The sequence below is a fragment of the Talpa occidentalis genome, unplaced genomic scaffold (genome assembly GCF_014898055.3).
Source record: "Talpa occidentalis isolate TD23 unplaced genomic scaffold, MPIMG_talOcc4v2.1 talOcc4.14, whole genome shotgun sequence".
NCBI lineage: Eukaryota > Metazoa > Chordata > Mammalia > Eulipotyphla > Talpidae > Talpa > Talpa occidentalis.
In genome coordinates, this window is record NW_023601433.1 from 41,930,884 (window position 1) to 41,957,734 (window position 26,851).

Genomic DNA, 26,851 nt, shown 5'->3' on the forward strand with positions numbered 1-26,851 from the left:
ATTTACAGAAGAAAAGGGTGATCTGTAAAGGTTACAGGGACTCTCTAGGAATATTCATTCCAGATAACCCAAATTCTGTATATACAAATTATACAGGAAAATGTAGCACTGTCAGCTATCTAGATTACAATATCTGACATCTACTTTATCCTTCTGTTCTTGGGTCCATGATAGAGAATTAGACTACACTTGAACAACAGAACTCAATTGTAGTTACTTATTGGCAATCTATTGGGAAATCTTAGAAGCTGCTGGTTTTGCCTTTCACTTACCAGTTTAACACCTCTCCCACTTCTTACACTCAGCTGGTTATTTGCAGTTTATTTCACTGAGAAAATAGAAGGGTACAAAATTTAGTCCTCCCCCTACCTGATACACTAATCTTTCTACTCTGTCATCCTTATTCCATTAATGAAATGTCACTATTCCTTCTACTTGTGCATTGGATACTCTTCATTTTGCTTACTTACTGTTCCTGGAATTACTTCCTCTCATTCTGGTTTTTCACCTGTTTCCTTGCTCTGTTGGAGAAAGATACTACACAAGCATGCTCTGATATCTCAGCTTACAAACATCCTACAAATTTCCAGTTTTTTTTTAAACCTCCCCTATCCTGTGTCCCCTTGACGCTACCTTGCATTTCCTTAACATATGTAGCATAACTTCCCAAAAGAACAGTCTAAACTCCTTGCCTCCATTTCCTCATCAGTTCTCCCCACACCACTGAGACACTCTTTAACAGACAGGGTTGTCAGTAACATCCATGTTGCTAGATCCTACGATCAGTTCCCAGTCTTAATCTTACTGAACCTCTCAGCAATATTTGACACAGTTGATTCTTTCCTGTTTCAATCTTTCTTCTCCTGGTTTCTGGGCGGTATCACTCTTTTGGTTTTTCTCCTGCCTCACTTACTGATCCTTCTCAGTTTCCTGGATTGAGATGTTCCCCTTCTTCCTGACTGCGTGATGCTAACCCAAAGGGTCAAATCTAGAACGTCTTCTCTGCTTTCTTCCTAATGTTCAATTCTGTAGCCAGTAGACCCATCATTGCAGAAAGTTCTACAAGACAGCACTGTTCTGGGTTATTTATTCATTAGTCTCATTAAAATACATCTATATGCTGATAATTGCCGAATTGATTCACCAGTTCAGCCTCTCCATCTGAAATCTAATTTGGTTTACCCAACTATGTACTTGGTATCCTTTACTTGGTTTCTAAGACACTTGTCAAGCTTAACTAAAACTGAACTTTATTTTCCCTTCCAACCTCCTCTTTTTTGAGTATTACCTGTAAGTAAACAATGCTATTCTTTACATGGGCTAAAAACAAAGGCATAACCGGTAGTATTTTGGGGAAAACATAGGGGGGACAGGAAGGAAACCTTCATTTTTAGGGAGAAAAAGTTCAAGGAGAACACTTCTATCTACTTTTTTCACTCTTCATAGCGACTGTTAACTTCTCTTTTTCTTTTACACTCAATAGCCAGTGCATTAAACATATTAATGTCATTGCCCTAAAATACTTTTCCCAGGTACCCCACACGGCTCATTTTCTTACTCAGGTTTTTCCTCATATATCTTCAGATATTCCTTGTTCACCCTATCTGAAGTAGCATTCCTATCATTCTATATCCTTATTCTGTTGTGTTTTTTTTCCCATAACATTTAGCACTATCTGACACAAAATATATTTATTTTTTTATCTGTCTTTACCTGCCTAGAATCCAGGAGGGTAGGGATTTTTCTCTTTGCTCTATACCTAGTGCCAAAAATAGCTGACATACACTAAATATTCTATAATATTTGTTGAATTATACAAATTAAATATTGGTTACATTTCTGATGACATAAAGCTACATTGCCAGTTTTTTGCTTTTTGTTTTGGCCATTTGTATTTTATACTTCATCAGTCACTGTATTAGAGAAAGTGAAATCAATTGTTTTCCCGAAAAGGTGATTTATATGATTATAAGCATTTTGTTGTTATGCTTTTCATTTATGGCAAATTTTAATAATATAAAATTTCCAGTAATATTATTGGGACCAAGTTTTATTTAGTATGAAAATATAATTAGGAGTTTCAATTAGAATTTGAAAATTACAATAATGAGGACGAATTTAAAATTTTGCCATATAGCCATAAAGTGCAATAAGTAATAAGACGGGGTTGCCGGCCATAAGAAACTCAGGGGAGGGAGTAAGACTGTCATATAGATTGTTAACTGCAGCTTGTCCATGTAATTAGGAAACAGAGACAAATATATATATATATATATATATATATAATGCCTCAAGGACATCTTCAATCTGTGTTAAAAAAAAAAACAAAAACTGTAACTCCAGACTTTTGAGACCTCAGTGTAACATGAAGTGATAAAAACTAAAATACAGCCGTATAAAGAATGATGGCAAAGTAAAGGTAGGCACAACTGATTGTACTTGGATAGAATGAAACTGGCTGTCCAAGCTGGCACTGGAAAACAGAGCGCTAAAGAAGTCATGACAATTTAAGAGCATTAGAAAAATCCCTCAACTTGGCCTAGGAATAATCCTTGATAAGAGAAACAGATGGCTCTGTCAGCTCTCACTTCTAATGGCCATGCTGAGTTAGCTGGGATCCAAGATAGAAAATTCTATCTTGTAGTAGTCCAAGCTAGAGGGTGCTAGTAGTCAGAGCAACAAATACAATGCCAGTTTTGTGCTAATACTTTGTTTGATAATTTCCTCTTCCATAATATTGGAATTAAAAATATATGCATGCTTTTGATTAGCTCAGAGGGCAGCTGGAGCAGGTGTGGAAGGTGTATTGAGACTTTATTCCTGGCCAGTTCCATTTGGTTGAGCAGTTGGTGCACGAGTTCATATGAGTGCTCAACCAACCAAGTGGGTGAGTAGAACTGAAATCTACCCAGTGCTTGATAGCTGTGTGCCTGATGTGGAGCCACACCAGCCTGGGAAGAAGTGTTTTTGTCCTAATTCACACAAGCCCTATGTACTCTTAACAGCAGTTCTATCCCACTTCCTGCCTACTTTATCCTCAAGTGCCTAGAAAGTGTGTGGTATAAGAAATGTTTGCCAACCTGAAGGAAATTCAAGTAGTTCTCTAGATTCAACCATTTTGAAGCAATTAAAGATCATCTTTATTTTTAAAAAACTTGGGGTTCAAAATAAACCTCTGTTTGCCTGTTTGCCTTTAACTGTAATAAGGAAATATTTTTCATGCTTCTTCTTGATAAAAACTGTAAAGGAGAAATAAAGAGAAGTATCTAATTGCTACCACAGAAGTAGGAATCTGTCTTTCAGTATTCCAGAAATAGCCCTCATTGTGTGATACATAAAGGTTAAGTCATTGAAAAAAATTAGGTGGTTGTTTATTCATTGTTTGGTTTTAGTATTTTCTGAGTTCTTATATATCCTTGATTCTTCATCATACTTAAAGGAGTGTAATAACTTGGCTCTTCATTGTATGTAGATGATACTCAACTGCCTCTTAGCTTTTCGTGTTAAGAAGACTCTACTGTTTTGATTCTCCTTTCTTATAGTTACTTGGAGATTGTGAGTGAGGAGTGTTGAGAGAAGGGATAGGTAACTACAATCAAGTTGCTTGTTTAAATCAAATATGCTCAAGACTCCCTCTCTCAAGACTACTTTCTTCAAGCTGTGGGCATTTTTTAGTGTGCTTCTGAGGTTCAAAAAAGTTTCTAGGCTGTTTCACACGTCATATATGAGGATTAGCAACTTTTTCAATGTGAGGGTTTTATTTATTAAAAGTATTCTTGTTTTACTATTGTCATTAATAAATTTTCTTTTTTTGTAGGTGAGACTTTAAGAATATTTGTTTCAAGAGTTGATGAGCACAAATTAAGAATCTAAATGTTACAGCAGTGTTGAACAATTGGTAAGTATTTAATGTAATAATATTAGCAGTCAAAATATTTTTTCAGTCTAAGACTTTGACACTATTAATACATAGCTGTGTGACAGGTTTGGGAAGCTTTCTGTCACTATTGCTTTAAATATACTTTCTATTCCTTTCCCTTTCTCTTCTCTGGAATTCACTTAATGTGAATTTTGTTTCGCTTCATTGCATTCTATAATTCCCACAGGCTTTCTTCACTCTTTTCATTCCTTTTTTTTTTTAGCTCCTCTGCCTTGGTAGTTTCAAATGTGCTGTCCTCCAGGTTGCTGATTTTTCCTTCTGTGTGGAGAAAAAGAGCAAAGTCTGCTTTTGAAATGCTCTATTGAATCCTTCAGTTCAGTTATTATATTTTTCAACTCTAGGGTTTCTGTGTTGTTTTGCTTTTTGATGGTTGCTCATTCCTTGTTGAGCATCTTGTTTTGTTCATGCATTTCTTTTCCTAATTTTGCTATCTGTGTTGTCTTTGTAGTTCACTAAACTTCCTTAAGAGGATTATTCTGAATTCTTTGTCTTAGAGTTTATAGCTCTCCGTTTCCGTAGGGTCAGTCATGCCAGTCATTGGAACTTTATTAACTTCCTTTGTCACTGTCATTTTTTACCTGCCTTTTTTTTTTTTTTTTCCATTCTTGAGTTCTTATATTGCCCTCTCTCTAGTAATCGGGCTTGTTTTCCAAACTTTGAAGGTTTTCTTTGGCAGAGACAGTTGGCTCACTTTGGGTTTCTGGGTGTGTCTGCTGGTAATGTCCTTTAGCATGAGGGATCTGCTATTATGGTCTATTTTGAGGCAAGGCTACTGTTTGAGCTCTGAGGACAGGCATGGGTGTGTGCACCACTGGCTGGGAACAGTTGGGTAGGACTACTACTGCTTTGGTTACCTATACAAGTGGAGCTGTAAGATGGGCTCTGCCTGGATTCTCTGGTGAGACTTACTAGATGGTCAGGATTGGATACTGTATTGAGCTGTTGATGGGGCTCTGGATTAGCTTCTCTGCTTTGTAGGTGCAAAAGGATAAGCCCCAGGGCCTGTATAAGTAATGGTTTGGGGATCCAAATCAGGCTTGGCTATGAAACTGAATTGCCTGGTTAGGTGAGGCCACTTGTTTTGCTTTACAGATGGGGGAAGCCACAAGCTGTGCTTTCTGCTAGTATGGCACTGTACCTGGACTACTGAATGGGCTACATAGCTACCTTGTGTGTGTTCATTAGGTTCCCTGAGCTAGCAGGCTAAAGGCTGTATTCAGCCAGCCATAAACCAGGCTATGACTTAGTTTTCCTGTCTGAGCAGAGCAGGATAATCAGTTCTAAAACCCTTTTATTAAAGTTTGTCTAAAAATTCTATTGTTTTAACTCCAACTGATCTGTACCCACGTGCCCTGAAAAAATAGGGCCATTGGTTTTGTTCTGAAAATATTGTCTGCCTTTCTCTGGGCTTGAGGGTCACTGAGCCACATAGCTTCCAGGGTTTGTCTTTGGTCCTTCAAATCAAATAGGGCTTGAAGGTACTCTCCATAGCAGTTGGGGCTGTTTGTCATCCTGCTTGTCTAGGCAGGAAGGGGAGGGGCTGCTCCAGACAATTCCTTATACAGCTTTCTAGTTGGGAGGGGCTCGAGGCTACCCTCAGCCTTGACTGTAAATTAATACTCCTACTTGTGCCTAGCTCAGGAAGCCGTCACCACTCATCCTGGCTTTTCTCTAGGAGCTATCAACTCTGGCCTGCCTGCATCTCAACTTGAACCCCACTGGGCCTACAGTTTCTAGGAATTATCAGTCCTCTGGTTAGATTGGGTGCAGAAGCACTCTCCACATTGGGTAGGGCGGTGACTCAGTACCTTGCCTGGGCACATAGGCAAACCAAACCAGTGTCTTGACAGAATCAGGCAAATCTGTGTCCCACCAAGTTCCATGGCCTTGAACTTGGTCTGCAAAGATGCTGTAAGATGGTTGTTGAAAATCCTTCCTTTCCTTCCCTCCCCAGTCAGATTCCCATGCTTGAGTCCCACAGATTCTCCTGCAGTCCCAGTGGTATTAGTATAGAGGCTCCTGAAAAGCTACCCACAGTACTGGGGAGAGACTTATTGGCCCCCTCTGGTTTCTGTTTTCCCACTGGGGGAATTAGAGACTCAGCAGAGACCTCTGTGTGCTGATCCAGTAGTCCGGGGGAGGATCAATACAATTAACCTGTAGCTGCTTCTCTTACCCATTTAATGCAGTCTGTTTTGGTCTCTGAGCTGCAGGGAAATGATTCAACCTCACTCCCAAGTTCTGTGACTCTCCTAGTAGTGTCTTGTTCCTGAGTAGTTGTTAGTTGACTTTGGGAGGGGGGCCTATCAAGAATGACCATTGTTCCCATTTTAGAAATGTTACTCCCATTTTTCATTTTCAATATTTCTTAAGTTGCATTGTGACTTCCAGTTAGTTGATGGTGTCTTATAAGCACTGTCAGTAAGCTACACATTTGAAGTTGTTTTTGCCTATTCATTTGTGGACCTCGTCATTGCTGTACACAGTGTCAGTGTTTCCGTTAAGTTGCATGCATAGTCTGCACTATATCTGATGGGTTTTACATGTTTCCTGGTTGTTTTGAGACTCTGTACTGATCCTGTCTGATAAGATCAAGAAAGCAGCAGCAACATAACTTACAGAATATCAGCATCTTTGAAAAAAATCCCAGCAACAGTAACACTTTTAAGAAATGTGCATGATAGATGGTCTTGATGGCCTAGAAGATGATAGTATATGGAAAATTCTAATTAATAAGAATGCATTGTGTTGTAGCTTTTGCATGTGTGTGATATACTCCATAATTTATGTCTCTTAATATCATTGGTAGATTAGGTGAAATAACTTAATAAAGTCAGATAATTATGGGCTGAATATAAATTGGGTTGTTTGATTTATTGAACAATTTTACTTTATGAAAGCATAGAAAGAACTAATAATTTATATAATAGAGATTATTGATGCATTTTGGAATAATGAGTGTACATTTCTTCTTCTTCAACATTTTTCCTCTGCCAAGTAATATTTAAAATAATGATATTTGTTATACTAAAGAGGCAATTATTATTGTAATTATACCTAGAATACTGATAGGAATCCAAGAATTAAACCATCAGGCCCTAGAATATCAGAAACCAAAGTAATATTAGAAATATTTTTTGTTATCTCCTTTTTGTGTTTATTTCTTTCTCTTTTTATCTTGTTTATTTTCATCTACTCAGCTTCTTCTGAACCTTAACTACCTCACTATGACTACCACAGACACATTTCTATGTGACTTTTCAGTACATCAACTATGTCCCTTACTTCAAATTTCTATGAGAGAGAAAGAAAACCTGATTGGTCCAGAGCCTGTTGGTGAGCAGCACCTCACAAACATCATCTTTTAGCTAGTGTGTTCGGGGGCTGAATTAAGTGTGGTTCAGTTGATTAGGACCCCAAGGCTGAAAGTGCCCATGGAGTAGGCATTGCCTTCTGCACAGGGATAGTGGGTGAAGGTCGACACATCTCATTTAATTTGACCTCTCCAGGTTAAAAAGGTTTTAAAGGGTATTGGATTTCTGAAAACAACTTTTAGCCCCAAGATCGGACTATTTTGAAAGTTCTTTGGGGATTTTGTTGTTTATTGGAGATTTTTCCTTTCTGAATATTTATATATTTTTTCTTTATATTTGTGTTTTCCCTTCTTTTGTCTACTTTACCTTGCTTTTTTCTTTAATCTTAACATGTCACATTGCCCTTTATTTAATTCAGATGTATAGTAAGAAGTAAAGAGGTATAATTTCAACTGCTAGAATTTTTCAGTTTTTATTCACTTTATTATATATTCTTTTATTTACTGCCGTTAACTGAACTCTGGTGTTTGGGGGAGGGAGTTAGTGATTGTGGGTTCTTATCAAGTGCTGAATAGATTGTATTTTTAGAGGATCCATTTATCTCTTAGAACATGTAAAACAAGAATATTTTTTAAGTAGTAGGTTTATTTTTATTCTATGGTGAGGCTATTTAAGAAAGTCAGGATCTACCTTAACTGTTAACCATTCACAAGTATCTGCTACCTAGGTGCTGTCACTTACTCATTTGTGGTTATGCTCACAGGCATTGCAATCCAAGAACTGATTTCTGTGATATGGGACTATTTAAAGAGTAATGGACTAGATTATATTTCCAGAATACATTTGGAAATATTATAGAATATGTACCAACGCCCAGCAATTTAAAGTCAGTCTTCAATTAAAAGACAAACAATAAAAATACATAATTTTAAAAGTGAATTTTTGCTTTTCTAATTTTTTTTTTTTTTGTAATATTTATTCTATAGCTCGGTCATGAGCACGGACAGTAATTCATTGGCACGTGAATTTCTGACAGATGTCAACCGGCTTTGCAATGCAGTGGTCCAGAGGGTGGAAGCTAAGGAGGAAGAAGAGGAGGAGACACACATGGCAACGCTTGGACAATACCTTGTTCATGGCCGAGGATTTCTGTTGCTTACCAAGCTAAATTCTATCATTGATCAGGTAACATTCTCATATCAAATACTTTTTTAATGAATATATTATAGCTAGTTATTGATATATAATTTCTTATTTACATAGTTTCTGAGATTCTCTTTGAGATAAAGTGCTATCTCTCATATCACTCCAACAATAGAGCAGCCCCATTTATGAACTTACTATTTATTTATTTACTTAGTTAGTTTTCAAAATATCTGAAATTTCTAAAAATTATAAATGGCCTTTCTCCTATAAGAGTTCCCATATGCTGTGCTTTTTACCCTAATATTGTGAGATAATTATGATTATTAGTAGAGAAAAAAATTATGATTGAAAAATATGATGAATATGCTCTTTCAGTAAGCATTAGATAGACTTTTGAAAAACTTATAAATTTAAGTATAAATTATATTTAGGGCATTTTCTAATTCTGGGGTGGAAATAAAAAAAATCCTTTGTGTAAACTAATAATTACTGAGTCCTTCAGTTTATCTACAGCTAGTTTTTTGTACATTGTTATATTTGCTTAAAGTATGACATGACCATGTGGTTTAATACTGTGTAGAATTCTATAAACCATGTGTTTCCTTATATACTCAATAGAATTTTAAAGTTAGTTGGGACTAACTTTAGAGATATTTCCATCTAACCCCCTTTTGTAGATGAAAAACTGAAATGCAGAAACATTAGGTAACTCAGGAGAAGTTAACTTGAAGCCCAAATGTGATTTATATTTTTATTTCATTTTTATAGAAAAGAAATTTATTTTTATGAAAGAAAAACTCTACCATCTGCCTTTAGAGGACTAATTAATGTAGTAGATAATATTTCAATTAACTTGAGTTAAAAAGTTACTAAGTTCTCTGTAGCACCAATAGGATGGACATTCCTAAACACTTTAAATGTCACCGACTTTATTGATTGATTGATTGATGCATACAAGAGTTGGGGTGCAGGCCAGAGATGCAGGGGAGTGAGAGGATTCACCAGAGACAGAGAGGGGAACAAAACAGGCAGACTGACTGAAACACACTGCTGAGGGGAGCAGTGGACGAGACAGGAGATGTCTGCTGCACCATGTGGGTTGCTCCCTGGCTGGCCAGGGATTGAACTTGTGCTGTGGAGGCTGCAGATTACTTCATAGTGTAGTGCTTAACCCCTTGCTCCACCTGTAACTGACTTTAGATATAAACTCAGCCATTGTTAAATAAAATTTCTTTGCTATGAAAACATTTTACTAATAAATATAGAAACTGAAACTTAACAATGCATCTGTTTTCACTGTAAGCTAAGAAACCTAATAATTATGAACCAGTATTTGTTATATAGTATCCACCTGTCATAGAATTTTCCAGCATATTTGCAGATTTATGAGTTTCCTTTTTTCATGAATGTGATTTGCTTAATGTGTGACTAAATGTAATTTAATTTTACATATTTGTATAACTTTTCTATAAAAATTTAAAAATCAGAAAAATTAGTAGATCATATGTAGTTATTTTTTATTTTAACATTTTGATGATTTAGTATGTATATCATACTCTGTTCATTTTCTTTTCTCATACTAGGCCAAGTTAGTGCTTTCTTTTTTAAAAACTACTATACAAACATCAAATCAGGAATATAAAATACCCACTAACAAATCTAATAAAATATATATACAGACTTCTGTGTAGAATTCTATAAAAACATTACTGTACTAAAGACCCAAATAAATACAGAAATACATAATTTTCACATATTGAAAAAATCAATATTGTGGAGAACTATTTTTCTAAATTAATGCATAGATTCCAATGCAATCTGATCAAAATCTCACTTTTTGTTATGACAATTTTTATTGAGATATAATTCATACTTCATAGATTTTTTACCCATTTCATATCTAAAACTCAATAAATTTTAGTGTATCTGCACCGTAGTCAATTTTAGAGCATTTCCATCACTGCAAATAGAAACTCCATGCCATTTAACTTTCATTCTACTATCCCTCCCATCCCCGTTAACCTAAGTACACACTAATCTACTGTGCCTCTAAAGATTTTATACTTTCCCTTTCAGCCATGTAATAGCTTTTATTAAGTGACTGAAATCATTCAAGTCATAATTGCAACAGTATATTTTCTGATGATAATATTTTTTACCCCTACCCCTCTTAGTCTCCTTACTCGCTTTTTGGAAAATCTGTAGCAGTGATAGTAGGAACAGTAGAAATAGAATGAAAATAGTCATCTTAAAAATAGGCTTATTTAATTGTCTAAACAAGGGAATAAAGAATGATTATTTGGATTTTTAAGGAAAATTTAATTGCACAAGATTTCATCATTTATGATAAAATCAAAACACTAGACCAAAGCTGTGTATTTCAGGAGGAACTTCAGCGTTGTCTGTGCACTCTTAGGTACTCTGGGGGAAAGGGAGTGTAAGCCTTTGCCTTTCTACTGTAGTACTTTTCTTACAGATATTTAATATAAAAAAATTAAGTAGACTTTTATTGAGTCATAATTTGCATGCAGTAAATGCACAGATATTAAGTGTATAATTGGATACATTTTGACAAATACCTACATCTGTGTAACCACAATCCATATTAATGTTTAGATACCATGCTGCCTCTCAGTCAACCCCTTATTTTGCCCTCTGCAAGATAACCACTCTTCTGATTTCTAACATCTAAGGATAGTTTTTTTCGTTCAAGTAATTGGAATCATGCAGTATGTGCTGTGGTGTCTCAAAGATTCATCCATGTTGCATGAATCAGAGTTCATTACATTTTGCTTCTGATTAGTATTTTTTTTGTATGGGCTTACCGTAATTTAACTGTTCACCTGTTGTTTAACCTTTTGGGTTTGCATTTGGCTATAATAAGTAAAGCTGCTATGAACAATCTTATAAAAAAACTTTGTGAATATATGCTCATTTTCCATGGATAAATATTTAGGCATACATTTACTGGGTCAAAAGATAGATATTTGATATTATAAGAAATGGCCAAACTGTTTTTCAAAAGTAGTTGTCCCACTTTTCATTCTCACAAACAATATATAAGAATTCCAGTTGTTTTCCATCCTCTCTATGTTTGATATTGCCAGTCTTTTTAGCAATAGCCATGTTAAGTGAATATGAAATAGTTTCTCAGTGTTATTTTAATTCATATTTCACTGACAATGATGTTGAGCACTTTTTTGTGTGCTTTTCGGCCATATGTATGTCTTCTTTTGTGAATGTCTGTTCAAATTTTGTGCCATTTTTAGAGTCAGATTATAGTAGCTCTTTATGTTTCTGAATATAAGTTTTTGTTGAATTGAGAATATTTGCTTTTCATTTCTTAACAATGTCTTTAAAAGAGCAGTATTTTTTTTCTTTTGCAAATAGTGCTTGTGGTAGCCTAAGAAATATTTGTCTTACAACCATAAAATTGCAAAGATATTCTATTTTTTTTTTTTTTGGAGCTTTTTAGTTATTTTTTACTTTTAGTTCTGTGATCCATTTTGAATTGATATTTGTGTTTAATGTGAGGTAGGAGTTAGGGTCCCTTTTAGCTCCTCCCACATTAGTTATTCAGTATTTTCAGCAACATTTCTTCTTACCAGTCTATTCTTTCCTTCACCAAATAGCTTCACCAAATGAGTGCTTTTGTTGAAAATCAGTTGACTATGTGTTTTAGTGTATTTCTTGACTCTTCTGCTCTACTTATCTGTCATCTGTTCTTTTACTAATACCATACTTACTGTCTTGATTACTGTAGCTTTTATAGTAAATCTAGAAACTAAGTGGTATAAGTCCTCTAGTTTTTCTTTTTCAAGAGTATTTGTCTATTGTAGGCCTTTTGCTTTTCAATATAAATTTTAGAATCAGCTTATTTCTACAAAAATTCCTGGTAGGATTTCTGTTGTAATGGCATTGAATCTAAAACTCATTTTGAAGAAAATTGTCAACAATGTTATTTCTCAATCAATGAACTTGGTTTATAAATCTCTCTTTGAGTCTTCTCTAATTTCTCTGCAGTGTTTTGTGGTTTCTCTGCATTTTGGGGGTTAAATTTATTCTACATACTTTATTATTTTTGATGCTATTATAAAAAACATTCTCTATTGTTTGTTACTCATGGAAATATAATTGATTTTTTTATGTAGTTCATGTGTCATGTGCCTTTGCTAAATTCATTTATTTATATTTATCTTGAAGTTTTTCTGTCAATTCCTTAGGATTTTCTGTGTAAACAATCTTGTCATCTGTAAATAATGAACATTTGACTTTTCCAATTTTTATATCCTTCATTTTCTTGCCTTTTGTACTGGTTTCTAGTACAAAGGTAAATGCAAGTAATGAAAAAATGTTATGCTGTGTCTGACTTTGAGGAAAATTGATCAATATTTCACCTTGAAATCTGATGTCAACTCTAGATTTTTCTTAGATGACTTCTATCAGAGTGAGGTGGTTCTCTTCTCTTCCCATTGTTGAGAGTTTTTATTCTGAATGGGTGTTGGATTTTGCCAAATATCTTTTCTGTTTCTATTGAGACTTTCATATTATTTTTCCTTTTCATTCTGTTAATGTGTAATTACAAAAATGCTAAAAATTTATAAGAAATCCCATAAGACATCAAATAACTAAAGCAATTTTGAGAAAAAAGAAAAATGAAGGTAACATGTTACCTGATTTAGAAATATATTATGAAGCAATAGTAAGTAAAGAAGTGCCACTAGATTTTTACTTTATTATAATTAGGCTTTTTCCTGGTCCCTTATTTAGGTCTTCTAAATTCCTGCTATGAGTGAGACCATCCGATGTTTTTCTTTTTCTTTCTGGCTTACTTTGCTGAGCATGATCCCTTCCAGCTCCCAAGCAACTATAAACCAGAGACACACTACAGGGGCGGGGAAGGGCAGGAGGGATTAGGGTCAAAATAAGGGAGGGGATTGTATGGGGGCTATAACCAAGATGAAGATGCATACATTGTGTAAAAATGAAAAATGATGTAAAATATATATAAAACAAAATAAAAAAAAAATCCCCTAAAAAAAAAAAAAAGTGCCACTAGAATAAAAGTAGACACATGGATCAGTGGGACAGAATGGAAACCCCAGAAAAAAATACACAAATCTATCAACATCTAATTTATGACAGAGGAGTCAAGACTATATAATAGAGAAAGGAAAATCTCTTCAACATGTGGTAGTGGGAAACTGGATCTATGTAATAATGAAACTGGATCACTCTCTAGCTCCATATATAAAAATAAATTCAAAATAGAATAAAGACTTGGATATAAGATTTGAAAACATGGAATACATAAAAGAAACATAGGTGACACATTCCATGAAATTAGTGACAGAAATATTTGGGAGTCACCCCAATGGCAAGAGAAATGAAAGCAGAAATAGACAGTTAGAACTTAACAAAATTTTAAACTTTTGCACAGCAGAAGAAAATGTCAGCAGACTAAAAATTCTACTGAATGGAAGAAGATATTTGCACATCACATATCCTATAAGGAGTTAATATCCAAGGTTTATGAAGAACCTATTTAACAACCAAAATAAAAAACACTATTAAAAAATGGGCAGAATGTTTGAGTAGACTATTTTCCAAAGAGGAGCTACAATGGACAATAGACATGAAAAATATTCATTATCACTTCTTAATAGGGAAATATAAATCAAAACCACAATGAGAGATGATAACGCAACTGTAAGAATGACTTACATCAAAAAAACTTAAAAAGCGTTCACAAGGATGTGGAGAAAGAGGGACACTTAACTTACACACTGATGGTAGGAATGTACATTGGAATAGCCATTTTGGAAAGTAGTACAGACCTTATTCAGCAACTAAAAATAGAAAAACTACCATATGACCCAGCAATTCTTCTGAGTAGCTTTCTTAAGAATATGAAATCAACTCAGAAAGCACCACAATGTTTATTGCAGCATTAGTCACAGAAAGATGTGGAAGTAACCTAAGTGACCATAGATGATTGGATAAAGACAATGTGTGTGTATGTGTGCGTGTGTGTGTGTACATACACAACGGAATACTATCAGCTATAAGGAAACATAAAATTTTGCCACTTGCAGCAAAATGAAAGGAGCTCAAGGGGACTATGTGAAATAACATCAGAAAGATAATGATAAATATGGAATAATTTCACCTATATGTGCAATATACGGAAAATAATACAAGCAGATAAACAAACAAAATAAAAATAAACTAGTGGGCATTAAAAACTAAAATGAGGTTACCAGAAGTTAAGAGCATGCAGGGTGGCAGTAAGTGTGGAGGGGGTATAATGGTTGATGATAGGTGTTTTGTTAAAAATGAAAATCAGTTCTGGAAAAGAATAGTCAAATATTGGGCATCCCCGGTGGCGCAGCGGTTGAGCGCTGCGTTGCGAGGCTGCCCACAGCCTCTGCAGCGCCTGTTCGATCCCCGGCTGCTCCCCAGCCACCGGAGGAGGGTCCCACGTGGCGCGCAGACCTCTCCTGCCGCCCGCTGCTCCCCTCAGCAGTGTACTTCAGTCCTGCCTGCTCTGCTCCCTGCTCTGGCTCTGGTGAATTCTCTCACCCTCCCATGCTTCTGACTGTACCCAGTGCTTGTATAAGTAAATAAATAAATAAAATAAATCTTAAAAAAATAAAAAAAAAAGAATAGTCAAATATTGTTCAGATTTGACAACTAAGTCATTGGTAATGTTATTCGTTTCATTAGGAGAAAATTGAAATTTTTTAAATTTAGTAAAAGTAAAATAATAATGAAATTCAATTTACTACATCTGGTTTTATAAATTTTGTTTACACACATGCTAATATTTATCTATGCATGATTATTCTGGCAGAGATGAAGGAACATAGGGGATGCTGGCGTTCCTACTTAGTAGAGTATGATTGCAATTGACATCTTCAGCCACTAGATGGTGATGCTATCTCAAAAAGGAGATAATTCATTGCGATAGCTCTCCTTACACTCAAGCTAATACATAGGAAGAATGAGTACATCAGTTGATTGGTGTTTAAAAAACTACATTCCAGAAACTTAGCAACATAATACAATGTCGTTATGCAATGATTTATTTACTCATGATTTTGTGAGTTGGCAGTTTAGGTAGGCTGAGCTGTGCTGGCAACATCTGTTCCTTGTGGTACTCAGCTGGGCTTACTTCTGAATTTCAGTCAGTTGGCAGAAGACCAAAGGCTGCTATATGGTACTGTTGGCCAGGCAGCCTCAGTTTTCATCCACATGCCCCCTCATCTTTCCATTGGATAGACTCAGCTTCTTTACTTGATGATGAAATTGCAAGTAGTTGTATAATATCACTTCTGCCCCATTTTACTAGACAAAGCAAGTCACAAGTCCAGCACAGATATAAGGGATGGAAACAAAGACCATCACTTGATGGGAGAAAATTAATGGTGGCCATATTTTATCTACCACACCCTCTTTGGCAACAATTATTAGCATTCCTTCCACACTTCCTTCTTCCCAGGACACTCAAAGTATTGTCCCATCATGGCATCAGGATCAAAGACCATGATCTCATGATATGAAACAGTTCTGGATGCAAATGAGACTTCCAAGTGTAGTACTTTGATTATAGCTCTTCTTGGTTGGGAGGCATGTGAACTAAAAAGACAAGTTATCTGCTCCCCACATACTTTATATACAGTAATGAGATAGAAACAAGTTAGTCATAATAGAGGCTTGTATTTGATAAGGAAGCATATAGAATCAGCAATCCACTGAAACCCAATCAAGTATGTGTGTGTTGTCCCCTGTCCTGAGGGAGGGGGTCGGAAGGTAGCAAGGAATATGTTTTTCTTTTGTGAGAGTAACCCATAGAATATCCAAGAGCTCTTGACTCCACCCTCTGAGGTGTCTTCTCTTCTATAATAGGTAACCTATAATTTACAGCTTTCTCACTCTGCTTCCTGCCCTTAGAAAAGTGAGAACTTAGAGTTTCTTTTTTTTCATTTTTTTTTTAATTTTTATATTCCCCATACAATTGCAACCCCCTGATTTTGACCCCTTTACCTCCTTTCCCCGCCCCCCCCCAAAGAGAACTTAGAGTTTCTTTTCATTTTGAACTGTCTGTGTCCCTTTTCATCCAAGCTATTAGTAAATTTTAATAATACATCTTTCTTAAAAAACATTGTGGCTTTCCACCACATCTGTAATAGTGTTTGAGAGAGAGCTCACTCTACTTTGGGCATGTAAGCCTTATGTGGAGCTATACCCACAAGATTCTTAGTAGCACTTTAGTCTAACAGTCTAACTACTAGATACCATCATAAGTCTTCTGGAGTATTATAGCCATTTAATTACCAGGAAGGGAGGAGGACAGGAAATGGGGCCTAGTTGGATGAAATGGGGCCTGCAGGACAAATCTTGCTGCCAGTAATCTGTTTCTGGACAGCCCGCAAACTAATAATAGTTTTTGTGTCTTTAAAGCACTCTTAAAAGAAACAGAAGAATGCATGACAGAGACCACATATGACTGACTCACAAACCCTCAAGTATTTACTATCTGGCCTTAAAAAAAAAAAATTGTAATCCCTTCTCTGCGTCAAGAAAAATTATTAGCATGATGTTTAACATCTATGGGGAAAAAACAGTCCATGTAACTATCCTGAGACATCAAAAAAATTTCACAAAATTTATCCTTGATAAAGTCTCTAAAAATAATACAGGGTTTCATATACAAACTGTAGGGAAAAAAAGTAATATTTTAAACAAGAAGCTCTATAATGGAGGCAATGTAAAAATAACTTACTATTTCTATTTGATATCATGTTTCAAAAACATGCAATAGTAAAGTAGAATATGACAATGAAGTAGAATGTGAGAAAGATGGAGGAATAAAAATGTCATTTTTAAAGTGATGTGTATAGAAAAATCTAAACAATCATCCAGAAAACTGTTCTGCCAAATAATAAAACTAAGAGAAATAAATTTTATTTCCTTGAGCTATATCTTCACACCTAGGAAATATTTTTTTGCAGTACTAATGAAGAAGTGTTCATTGGTTTGTGTATAGATAAACATATATTAGAAATAATTATAAAATTCTGAAGGAAGAAATTAAAGCAAACATACTCATTTCTATTTGTGTCTGGAACAGTAAATTTAGTTAGCATATCAAAATTCTGATTTAAAATAATGCCATTACCAATTAAAATAACTTCATCAGTTTTCCATCATATTCTGGATACAGTACAAATTGCTTTAGCATGTCATCCTGAGGTCTTTAAATCTCACTGATACAGTGCCTACCGGCCTTTGCAATTTCATAAGCACCTGTCCAGTTTGGGCTCCCAGCCCTGGCATTTGACTCATTTGCCTTTTGTCTCCCATTCTGCCACTGCTACTTTTGGATGGCCAAGATAGACAATTAATATAAAATCCAATGTAGAACCTTGGGAAATAAAATTTGAAGTTTATTTGAAACAGACGGCTACAAATTATAGTTTGTGTGTGTGTGAGTGCCCATAAGAGAAAAAGATTTTATGACTTGCACAAGGGTAGAATTATGTATGTGCTTTCTTTGGGACACAAAAGGATAAGTAAATTTGGAAATGTACACCTGAAAAAGTAATAGGTCCAGAGTATTAGAAAGAGCTACTCTGATGAATGGTGTTAGAAATGATTTTATTGCATATAATGTAAAGAATTGTGGGCCTCCCCGGTGGCGCAGCGGTTGAGCGCTGGGTTGCGAAGCTGCCCGCAGCCTCGGCAGCGCTGGTTCGATCCCCGGCTGCTCCGCGGCCACCGGAGGAGGGTCCCGCATGGCGCGTAGACCTCTCCTGCTACCCGCTGCTCCCCTCAGCAGTGTACTTTGGTCCTTCTGCCTGCTCTGCTCCCCGCTCTGGCTCTGGTGAATTCCCTCACCCTCCCGCGCTTCTGACTGTAACCAGTGCTGGTATAAATAATAAATAAATAAATCTTTAAAAAAAAAAAAAAAGAATTGTTCTCCCACTTTTGTAGTTGGAAGTGAGGCCTATTCTCTTCCAGGCTGCCATTCTAGCACAGGAGGCAAAAACCAACACCTTGCTTGCTTCAATGTCATTCTTTTGAAAGACCCATGGTTTCCAAGAATTAATTCACTTGGTAAAGTGGGGCAACAGTAGAAAGTCCTAAAGAAGAGAGAGCCGTGGTCTTTGGTTGGAGTGGGAGGAAAAACTTGATAGCAGAAGTATTGCTGGGGCTGGGGCCTTGAAGCTAGCAAGGAGCTCTTGGCAAATTGGGAAGGCGTGGCAGAAGTTCCAGACTATGTGTCACACCAAAGCCTGGAGGCAGGAATTTCTGTTCACATAGCAGTGATGATTTGCCAGTGTACTGTTGCAGAGCAAGAAGTAAATTAAAAGGACAGCATGTCTGTAAGCACTTCTTCACGAACTCTTGAGTTTTCTGCCAGCTCTATCAGAATGTTATTAGTCCATCTACTAAAGATAAGAGTCAGACTAGGATTGATATGCCAAAAATTAGTTTTGTTTTTTTTAAGACTGTATACATTTTGCTGGCACCTTAAAAGAAAACTGAGCATGAGCCATACATGGAAATGTTAGCAAGTCATCTTTGTCTTGCTGATTTTGAAGTAAAGCACATAGAAATGGGGATTTCTCATACAATTTTTACTGTGCAACTAGAATTTAAAATCATTAATGCAGATGGTGATGGTGTTTCTTGAACATTGATTTATGTACTAGACATTGGGTAGCAGAAAATGGGGGGTGATGGCTAAGGAGTAAAGCCATGGAGTTCCTGCTCTGAGAAAGACTGGAAAGTATGTTTGGAAAAATATTTACAAACCAAGCTCTTTGTATGAGGCCACATTAGCTCTGGCACTGTCCACCTCATGGACCTGTGCCTTCCAGTTTCATATCTTAGCACTCACCATGCGCACAATCCTGCTTGCTATTCTATGAAAAAACTAAACACATTCCCAGCCTATTATATACCTATTATGAGGCCTCTTCCTTCTTTCTTCTTTCTTTCTTCCTTTCCTTCTTTCTTTCTTTCTTTCTTCTTTTTCCTTTCTTTCTTTCTTCTTTCTTTCTTCTTTCTTTCTTCTTTCGATTTATTTATTTTTATACAAGAACTGGGGTACAGGCCAGAGGCAACGGGAAGGTGAGAGGATTCACCAGAGACAGAACGGGGAGCAGAACAGGCAGACAGACCAAAACACACTGCTGAGGGGAGCAGCAGGCACGACAGGAGAGGTCTGCTGTGCCATGTGGGTATCTCCCTGGCCGGCCAGGAATCGAACCCACGCTGCAGAGGCTGTGGACAGCTTCACAGCACTGCTCAACCTGCTGCACCACCAGGGAGGCCCAAGTATGAGCTCTCTTCTAAATCTTTATGTGGCTGCTGTCTCATTAGGAATCTGCTCAGGTGGCCCATCCTGAATAACCTATCTATATGTGCCCTTTTTCATCTCTCTGTAATCCCTTTCCCCGTTTAATATTCTTTATAGAACAGCATTCTGTGGGCCTCCCCTGGTGGCGCAGCGGTTGAGCGCTGAGCTGCCAAGCTGCCCACAGCCTCTGCAGCACCGGTTCTATCCCCGGCCACCAGGCGAGGGTCCCACATGGCGCTCAGACCTCTCCTGCCACCCACACTTCCCCTCAGCAGTGTACTTCGTCTGTCTGCCTGTTCTGCTCTCTGCTCTGTCTCTGGTGAATTCTCTCACCCTCTCGCGCTTCTGACTGTACCCAGTGCTTGTATAAATAAATAAATAAATAAATCTTTTTTTTTCTTTTTTCTTTTTTTTTAATTTTATTTTTATATTCCCCAAACAATTGCAACCCCTTTATTTTGACCCCAATCCCTCCCAATAAATAAATCTTTAAAAAAAAAAAAACAGCATTCTGTCTGAAATTTTCTTATTTGTGCCTATTATTTTCTGTTTCTATTTACTTTTGAAGAATTTTGAGGTCTTTCATGACCAGGACACCAAAAAGGAATAGTCTAAGTATTATGTTTCTGTCTTCTTATTCCCTTCAACTCTTCAGCCTATTGTCATCGGACTTGCTCCCTAGTAACTCCACTAAAACTGTGTTTGTTAGGGTCACTGATAACTTTCTATTTGCTAAATGCTTTTCAGCCACCATTTTATACAATTAAGACCCACAATTCTTTACTTGGTTGGCTCTTTTCTTACCTGAACAGTCTCGAGTCTTGATTACTCTTGTTCTACTTCTTTGGGGATTGGTGGGGAGGGCTCCTTTGCAGACTTCTCTTCAACACTACCATCCTTAATTCTTTAAATGTTGCTCTCCAGAGCTCCATTGTCATCATTCTTCTCTTGTTACTCTACATATGCTCCTTAGGAAGTCTCATATATGTCCTTGACTTCTGCCCCAGTGACCCCCAAATCTTTTTATTTCTTTCACATCTTTTTCTTAAGTTTCAGATCTTTATCCAACTGTTTATTGAAAAACCCTCTCCATCTGGATATCCTATAGCTCTCTTAAACTCATTATGTTTAAAATAATCTTAACATATCCATCATCTTTATCTCAACTTAATACCACACCTAAATCCTTGGTAAGTACACTTTCAGTCACCTGGTTGCCTAAACCCAGAAACCTGCAAGTGCTTTTAGATTTTTTTTCTTCCTTAGACCCCATAGAAATTAACTTTGGTCATTTCACTTCTCCATGTAATTTCTCAGATATTTCATTTTTCTTTTCAATTTTACGGTCATAGACTTCTGCCCATCATTACCTCTCATTGATGGATCCCTTCCCCTGTACCACCAATTTGATCCTCTATACAGTGATTGGAATGGTCTTTCTAACAAGTAAATCTGATTTTGTCATCTGGAACACCCTTTCTACTGATTGATGCAAGAAATTTAATCTTTTGTCATTAATTCCTTGATTGCCATGACCCAAGTGTCCCAAATTTCTGGCTTCAATCCCACTTCCATATTTCTGATAATGATTGTACATTCTTCTAAACTCCTAAACTGAATACCTGTTCCACACCTGGGTACTTATACTACATGCCTTTTATTGTTCTTTAACTGTTTGTGTGTATGTATTTGATGGACCAAATGAGGGGACCCTCGCCAGGGCTTGGACCATATCCTCCAGAAAGGGTAAGACAGTAAATGCTATGGACATTTAGTGTGCAGTCAGTAAATATTTTTTGGCTCTCCTTCACTAATAAGTCTTTCTGTATATATATTATTGATTAATAATGTCAATTTCCCTTTTAAAATTGTGTTCTCTCACTTTTACATTTAACTGCATGAAGATTTCACACTTTTATTGTAACTTCATGTTATGGTTTGCTAATGAAATAGGGCTTAACTTTTCATTTTTACCTAGCTCATTTGTTTTTTCATAGGTGAGGAATTCTTGCAATGTGCATGATGGTCATAATAACCATTTTGGGAAAAATCAGCAAGAATGTGCTAAATTCCTACAAATACTCTTACATTCTTTCGTCACTGGAAAGGTTTATAAAGTGAAAAGTATCCAGCTTTAATAGGATTCAAGATAGGTTAAATTCTTAGCTTCTCAAATGTAACCTTTTAAGAAAAAGGATTTTGGGGGTTCAATTCAAGACCAGGTATTAGGAATTAATGTCTGATGAACTCAGAACATGAAGACTTTTTTTGTTTCAAATGTAGGCATTGACATGCAGAGAAGAACTCCTTACTCTTCTCCTGTCACTTCTTCCGCTGGTATGGAAGATACCTGTTCAAGAAGAAAAGGCAACAGGTATGTTTCTTTATCATATCACTTCTGTTATCAAAATTCCACTGAGGAAAAATGTTCCACTGAAAAGTTACTTCAGCCTTAATGGTTGCATAGTTCAAATTCAGAGCAGTATGTATTAGTGTTACGCTTAATGAAAAATTCTTTAGGCAAGCACATTTTTATTTCTTCTAATTATATAAAAACCATGGTGCTTTCAGGGTATTTCTTGAATGTAATTTTGTTTGGAAAACATAAGAAGAAACAAAGCACTTACCAAGAGGAGTAAATCTAGGAACGTAACATAACTTCTGAGAAAAGGATAATGAAAAGTTTAAAGAAAGAAATTAAAGTTCCTTGCTTATTGAAAAGGTTACTTTCTGTTATTAGCACTCTATCAATGACTTTGCAGTATTTTTTTAGTTTAGTTTATCTAATGTTGCTTTTGAAGGACAAATTTGAAATAGCACTTTATTTCAAGGCTGGTAGAATTATACTTAAGATCAACGCTGTACATATTTCTAATTTTGAATAAATATATATAATACTAAGTATATGAAACTTGAATGTTCTCATGGAGAGACTAACATTTCCCCCCTCTTCCCATTTTCTGGGATATGTGAATTGTGAGATGTTTAAGGATCTCTCAGGTTAAAAAAAACTAATGTATTTTAACATCATGTATGCATTTTTAATATATTTCTGATATGAAGCTCTCTTTTTAGGAAATTGTCTAAGGTCTTGTAATATTTATCCTGCTTAACTCTACTCTTATATTCTTCTGAATATGAAAAATTTGCAAGTTGTTAATCACTTAAGAAATTGATTAGTGTTCTTTTGGGGTCATTGTCTTTGTTGCCTGTATCATTTGCATAGGTGGAATTTCTCGGACTCCTTGTAATTCCTCCCTCCTCTTAATTAAAGAACACATTTTTTGTTTACAAATTTTTATTCATTCTAAATTGCAACTATATTTTTCACATAGAACTTATTATATTATTTACAAAGGGAAATACCAATTTTCGTATCCTTTTAAGTAGTGAGGAGGATTCATTCATTTCTCCAAGAAATAGTTATTGAGTGCTGACTGCTTCCCTAGGCTCTAGACATTGAGGACAAAACAGTGATGCTTCTACTGGTGCATACATGGCATACAGAGTAAACATTTTGAGTGAAGAATTCATTTAACTTGTCTCAAAGAACATTTAGAATCTATTGTATAAAAACTGTGCTTTCAGGGATCATCTTTATAGTTCCTTGCTAGTAACAATTTTGGAAGTTCTTAAAGTTCCAAAGTTATATCAGGTCTATAAACTTAATGCCATTTTTCAGAATATACCTCTATATATTATTTAATAACACTATCAGAAGAGACATAAAATGGCATGAATAGTAGTGCTAAGTAGCAGATAATCTAAAGATCCTCATATGCAGACATTAGAATGCAATATGTGGCTTTAAATCAGATTTGCTTCCCTAATTTTGTTCTCCTTTGTTTTTTTCCAAATCAATGTGTATCCTTTGAACTAATGCCATGTAGTACTTATGTGAGGATAAGCCCTACATGGGGGACGTGGAGGGTAAGTAACCCAGAGACATAACAAATAGCTAGAGAAAATCACAGTGAAAATATACTGAGGAAAAACTTCTAATGGGATGATAAGAGGATAATTGCCTATATAAATCCAGTTTGCAAACATATTATGGTATTCTAAAAGTCCTTTCTTCATTTCATTAGATTTTAATCTGCCATTCTCAATTGATATAATCCTGACCAAAGAAAAGAACTCAAGTTCACAAAGATCTACTCAGGAAAAATTATATTTAGAAGGAAGTGCCCCATCTGGTCAGGTTTCTGCAAAAGTAAACATTTTTCGAAAAAACAGACGACAGCGTACAATTACCCATCGCTATTCTATAAGAGATGCAAGAAAGACGCAGCTTTCCACCTCAGATTCAGAGGTCAATTCGGATGAGAAAAGTACAGTGAGGATTAAGCGCAGACGGTCCCATCTGCTGCCGCAGTTTGTAACACAGCCTCCTAAAGAAGACCACCTTACAGCAAAACTTGACCACTTACCAACCAAAGAAAAACAGACGCCTCCTGACGCCATGGCTTTGGAAAATTCCAGAGAGATTATTCCAAGGCAGGAGTTAAACACTGACATTTTAAGTGAGCCAGCTGCCTTGTCTGTTATCAGTCACATGAACAATACACCATTTGATTTATGTCATGTTTTATTATCTTTATTAGAGAAAGTTTGTAAGTTTGACATTGCCTTGAATCATAATTCTGCTCTAGCAGCCAGTGTAGTACCCACACTGACTGAATTCCTAGCAGGCTTTGGGGACTGTTGTAATCAAAACGACACTTTGGAGAATCAAATGGTTTCTGCAGGTTGGACTCAAGAACCGGTGGCTTTGATTCAACGTATGCTTTTTCGAACAGTGTTGCATCTCATGTCAGTAGATATTAGTACTGCAGAGGTGATGCCAGAAAGTCTTAGAAAAAATTTGACTGAATTGCTTAGAGCAGCTTTAAAAATTAGAACTTGCCTAGAAAAACAGCCTGACCCCTTTGCACCGAGACAAAAGAAAACACTACAGGAGGTTCAGGAAGTTTTTGAATTTTCGAAGTATCGTCATAGAGCCCTTCTTTTACCGGAGCTTCTAGAAGGAGTTCTACAGATCCTGATCTGTTGTCTTCAAAGTGCAGCTTCAAATCCCTTTTTCTTCAGTCAAGCCATGGATTTGGTTCAAGAATTCATTCAGCATCATGGGTTTAATTTATTTGAAACAGCAGTTCTTCAAATGGAATGGCTGGTTTTAAGAGAGAGCATTCCTACTGAGGCCTCAGAACATTTAAAAGTCCTAGTAAATAGTGTGATGAAAATCATGAGCACTGTCAAAAAAGTGAAATCAGAGCAACTTCATCATTCAGTATGTACAAGAAAAAGACACAGACGATGTGAATATTCTCACTTTATGCATCACCACCGAGACCTCTCAGGCCTTCTGGTTTCAGCTTTTAAAAACCAGGTTTCCAAAAACCCATTTGAAGAGACTGCAGATGGAGATGTTTATTATCCTGAGCGGTGCTGTTGTATTGCAGTGTGTGCTCATCAGTGTTTACGCCTACTGCAGCAGGCTTCCTTGAGTAGCACTTGTGTCCAGATTCTATCAGGTGTTCATAATGTTGGAATATGCTGTTGTATGGATCCCAAATCTGTAATCATTCCTTTGCTCCATGCTTTTAAATTGCCAGCACTGAAAAATTTTCAGCAGCACATACTGAATATCCTTAACAAGCTTATTTTGGATCAGCTAGGAGGAGCTGAGATATCACAGAAAATTAAAAAAGCAGCTTGCAATATTTGTACTGTTGACTCTGATCAACTAGCCAAATTAGAGGAGACACTGCAGGGAAGCTCATGTGATGCTGAGCCTTCCTCGAGTTTATCCAGTCCTTCTTACAGATTTCAGGGGATCCTGCCCAGCAGTGTTTCTGAAGATTTGTTTTGGAAATGGGATGCCTTAGAGGCTTATCAGAACTTTGTTTTTGAAGAAGACAGATTACATAGTATACAAATTGCAACTCACATTTGCAATTTAATGCAGAAAGGCAATATAGTTGTTCAATGGAAATTGTATAATTACATATTTAATCCTGTGCTTCAAAGAGGAGTTGAATTAGCACATCACTGTCAACATCTTAGCATTATGTCAACTCGAACTCATATATGTAGCCATCAAAACCAGTGTTTGCCTCAGGAAGTGCTTCAGATTTATTTAAAAACTCTGCCTGCTCTGCTTAAATCAAGGTTTGTATGTGTGCATGTATGGAGATATTTTTCTCTTATTGTATGATTTGAGATGTGTGATAAAGTATATGCATTTAAACTTCTAACCCTGATAACTCTAGTGTCTTGTCAGTAAATTATCTTTACTCTTAATTTTTTGCTAGAAATTTACTTTTAGTCTAACAAAAAAAAAATTCTTGTCCCATGACAGATTTTTTAAACTTTCTGTTTTCCTTCCCTGCCTCCTCTCTTACTCACTCCCTTCCTTCCTTTCTTGAAGGGTGATTATAGGGGATAGAGTGATTAATGTTAATTTCTCAGTAACAAAATAGTAAAGTTTTCAAAATATTTCTGAGAAATAAATGGACACAATACAGATGTCCAACAGCAAGAACAGGGTTAAATTATTTATTATATATTTACTTAATGGAATATTATTGGCCATTAGAAATGTTTACGAAGATCATGTTGGAACATGAGAAGATACTCATATATTTCATGGATAAAATATGCAAGATTGAGCATATCGTCCAGTGTTTGCAACTGTGTGAAATGTGTATATAGCTAAATTGGTATTTACTGAAGCAGTGTAACTAAGGGTATTATTGTTTTTTTAATGTTATATTTACATTTATTTACTGAGTAATGTATCTAGAAAAAATTATAAATTTTAAAGAAAAAAATTTTAATTTAAATTCCACCAATAGGTTTTCCAGATTTTGTGATTATCATATGTGGTACTTAAACAATAATTATATAAGTAATACTCACTTCTGATAGGTAGTCAGGTCTTTCAAACAATAATTATGCCACTTTAAAAACCTATAAAGGGGGGCACAGAGGGTTGAGTGCAGCACTGTGAAGCTGTCTGCAGCCTCTGCAGCGCGGGTTCGATTGCTGGCAGGCCAGGGAGAATCCCACATGGCGTGGCAA

General features: G+C 36.1%; 1 protein-coding gene across 1 annotated transcript in view; it reads left to right on the forward strand.

Moving 5' to 3' along the window:
• LYST (lysosomal trafficking regulator) overlaps nt 1-26,851 on the forward strand; it is a 172,398-nt gene that overhangs the window by 24,581 nt on the left and 120,966 nt on the right. Inside the window, exons 2-5 of the mRNA XM_037510386.2 lie at nt 3,818-3,898; nt 8,241-8,439; nt 22,052-22,142; nt 23,857-25,939. Of these exons, the coding sequence (XP_037366283.1) occupies nt 8,248-8,439; nt 22,052-22,142; nt 23,857-25,939 (2,366 nt within the window). The 5' untranslated portion in view covers nt 3,818-3,898; nt 8,241-8,247. The remainder of the gene's footprint in view (nt 1-3,817; nt 3,899-8,240; nt 8,440-22,051; nt 22,143-23,856; nt 25,940-26,851) is intronic.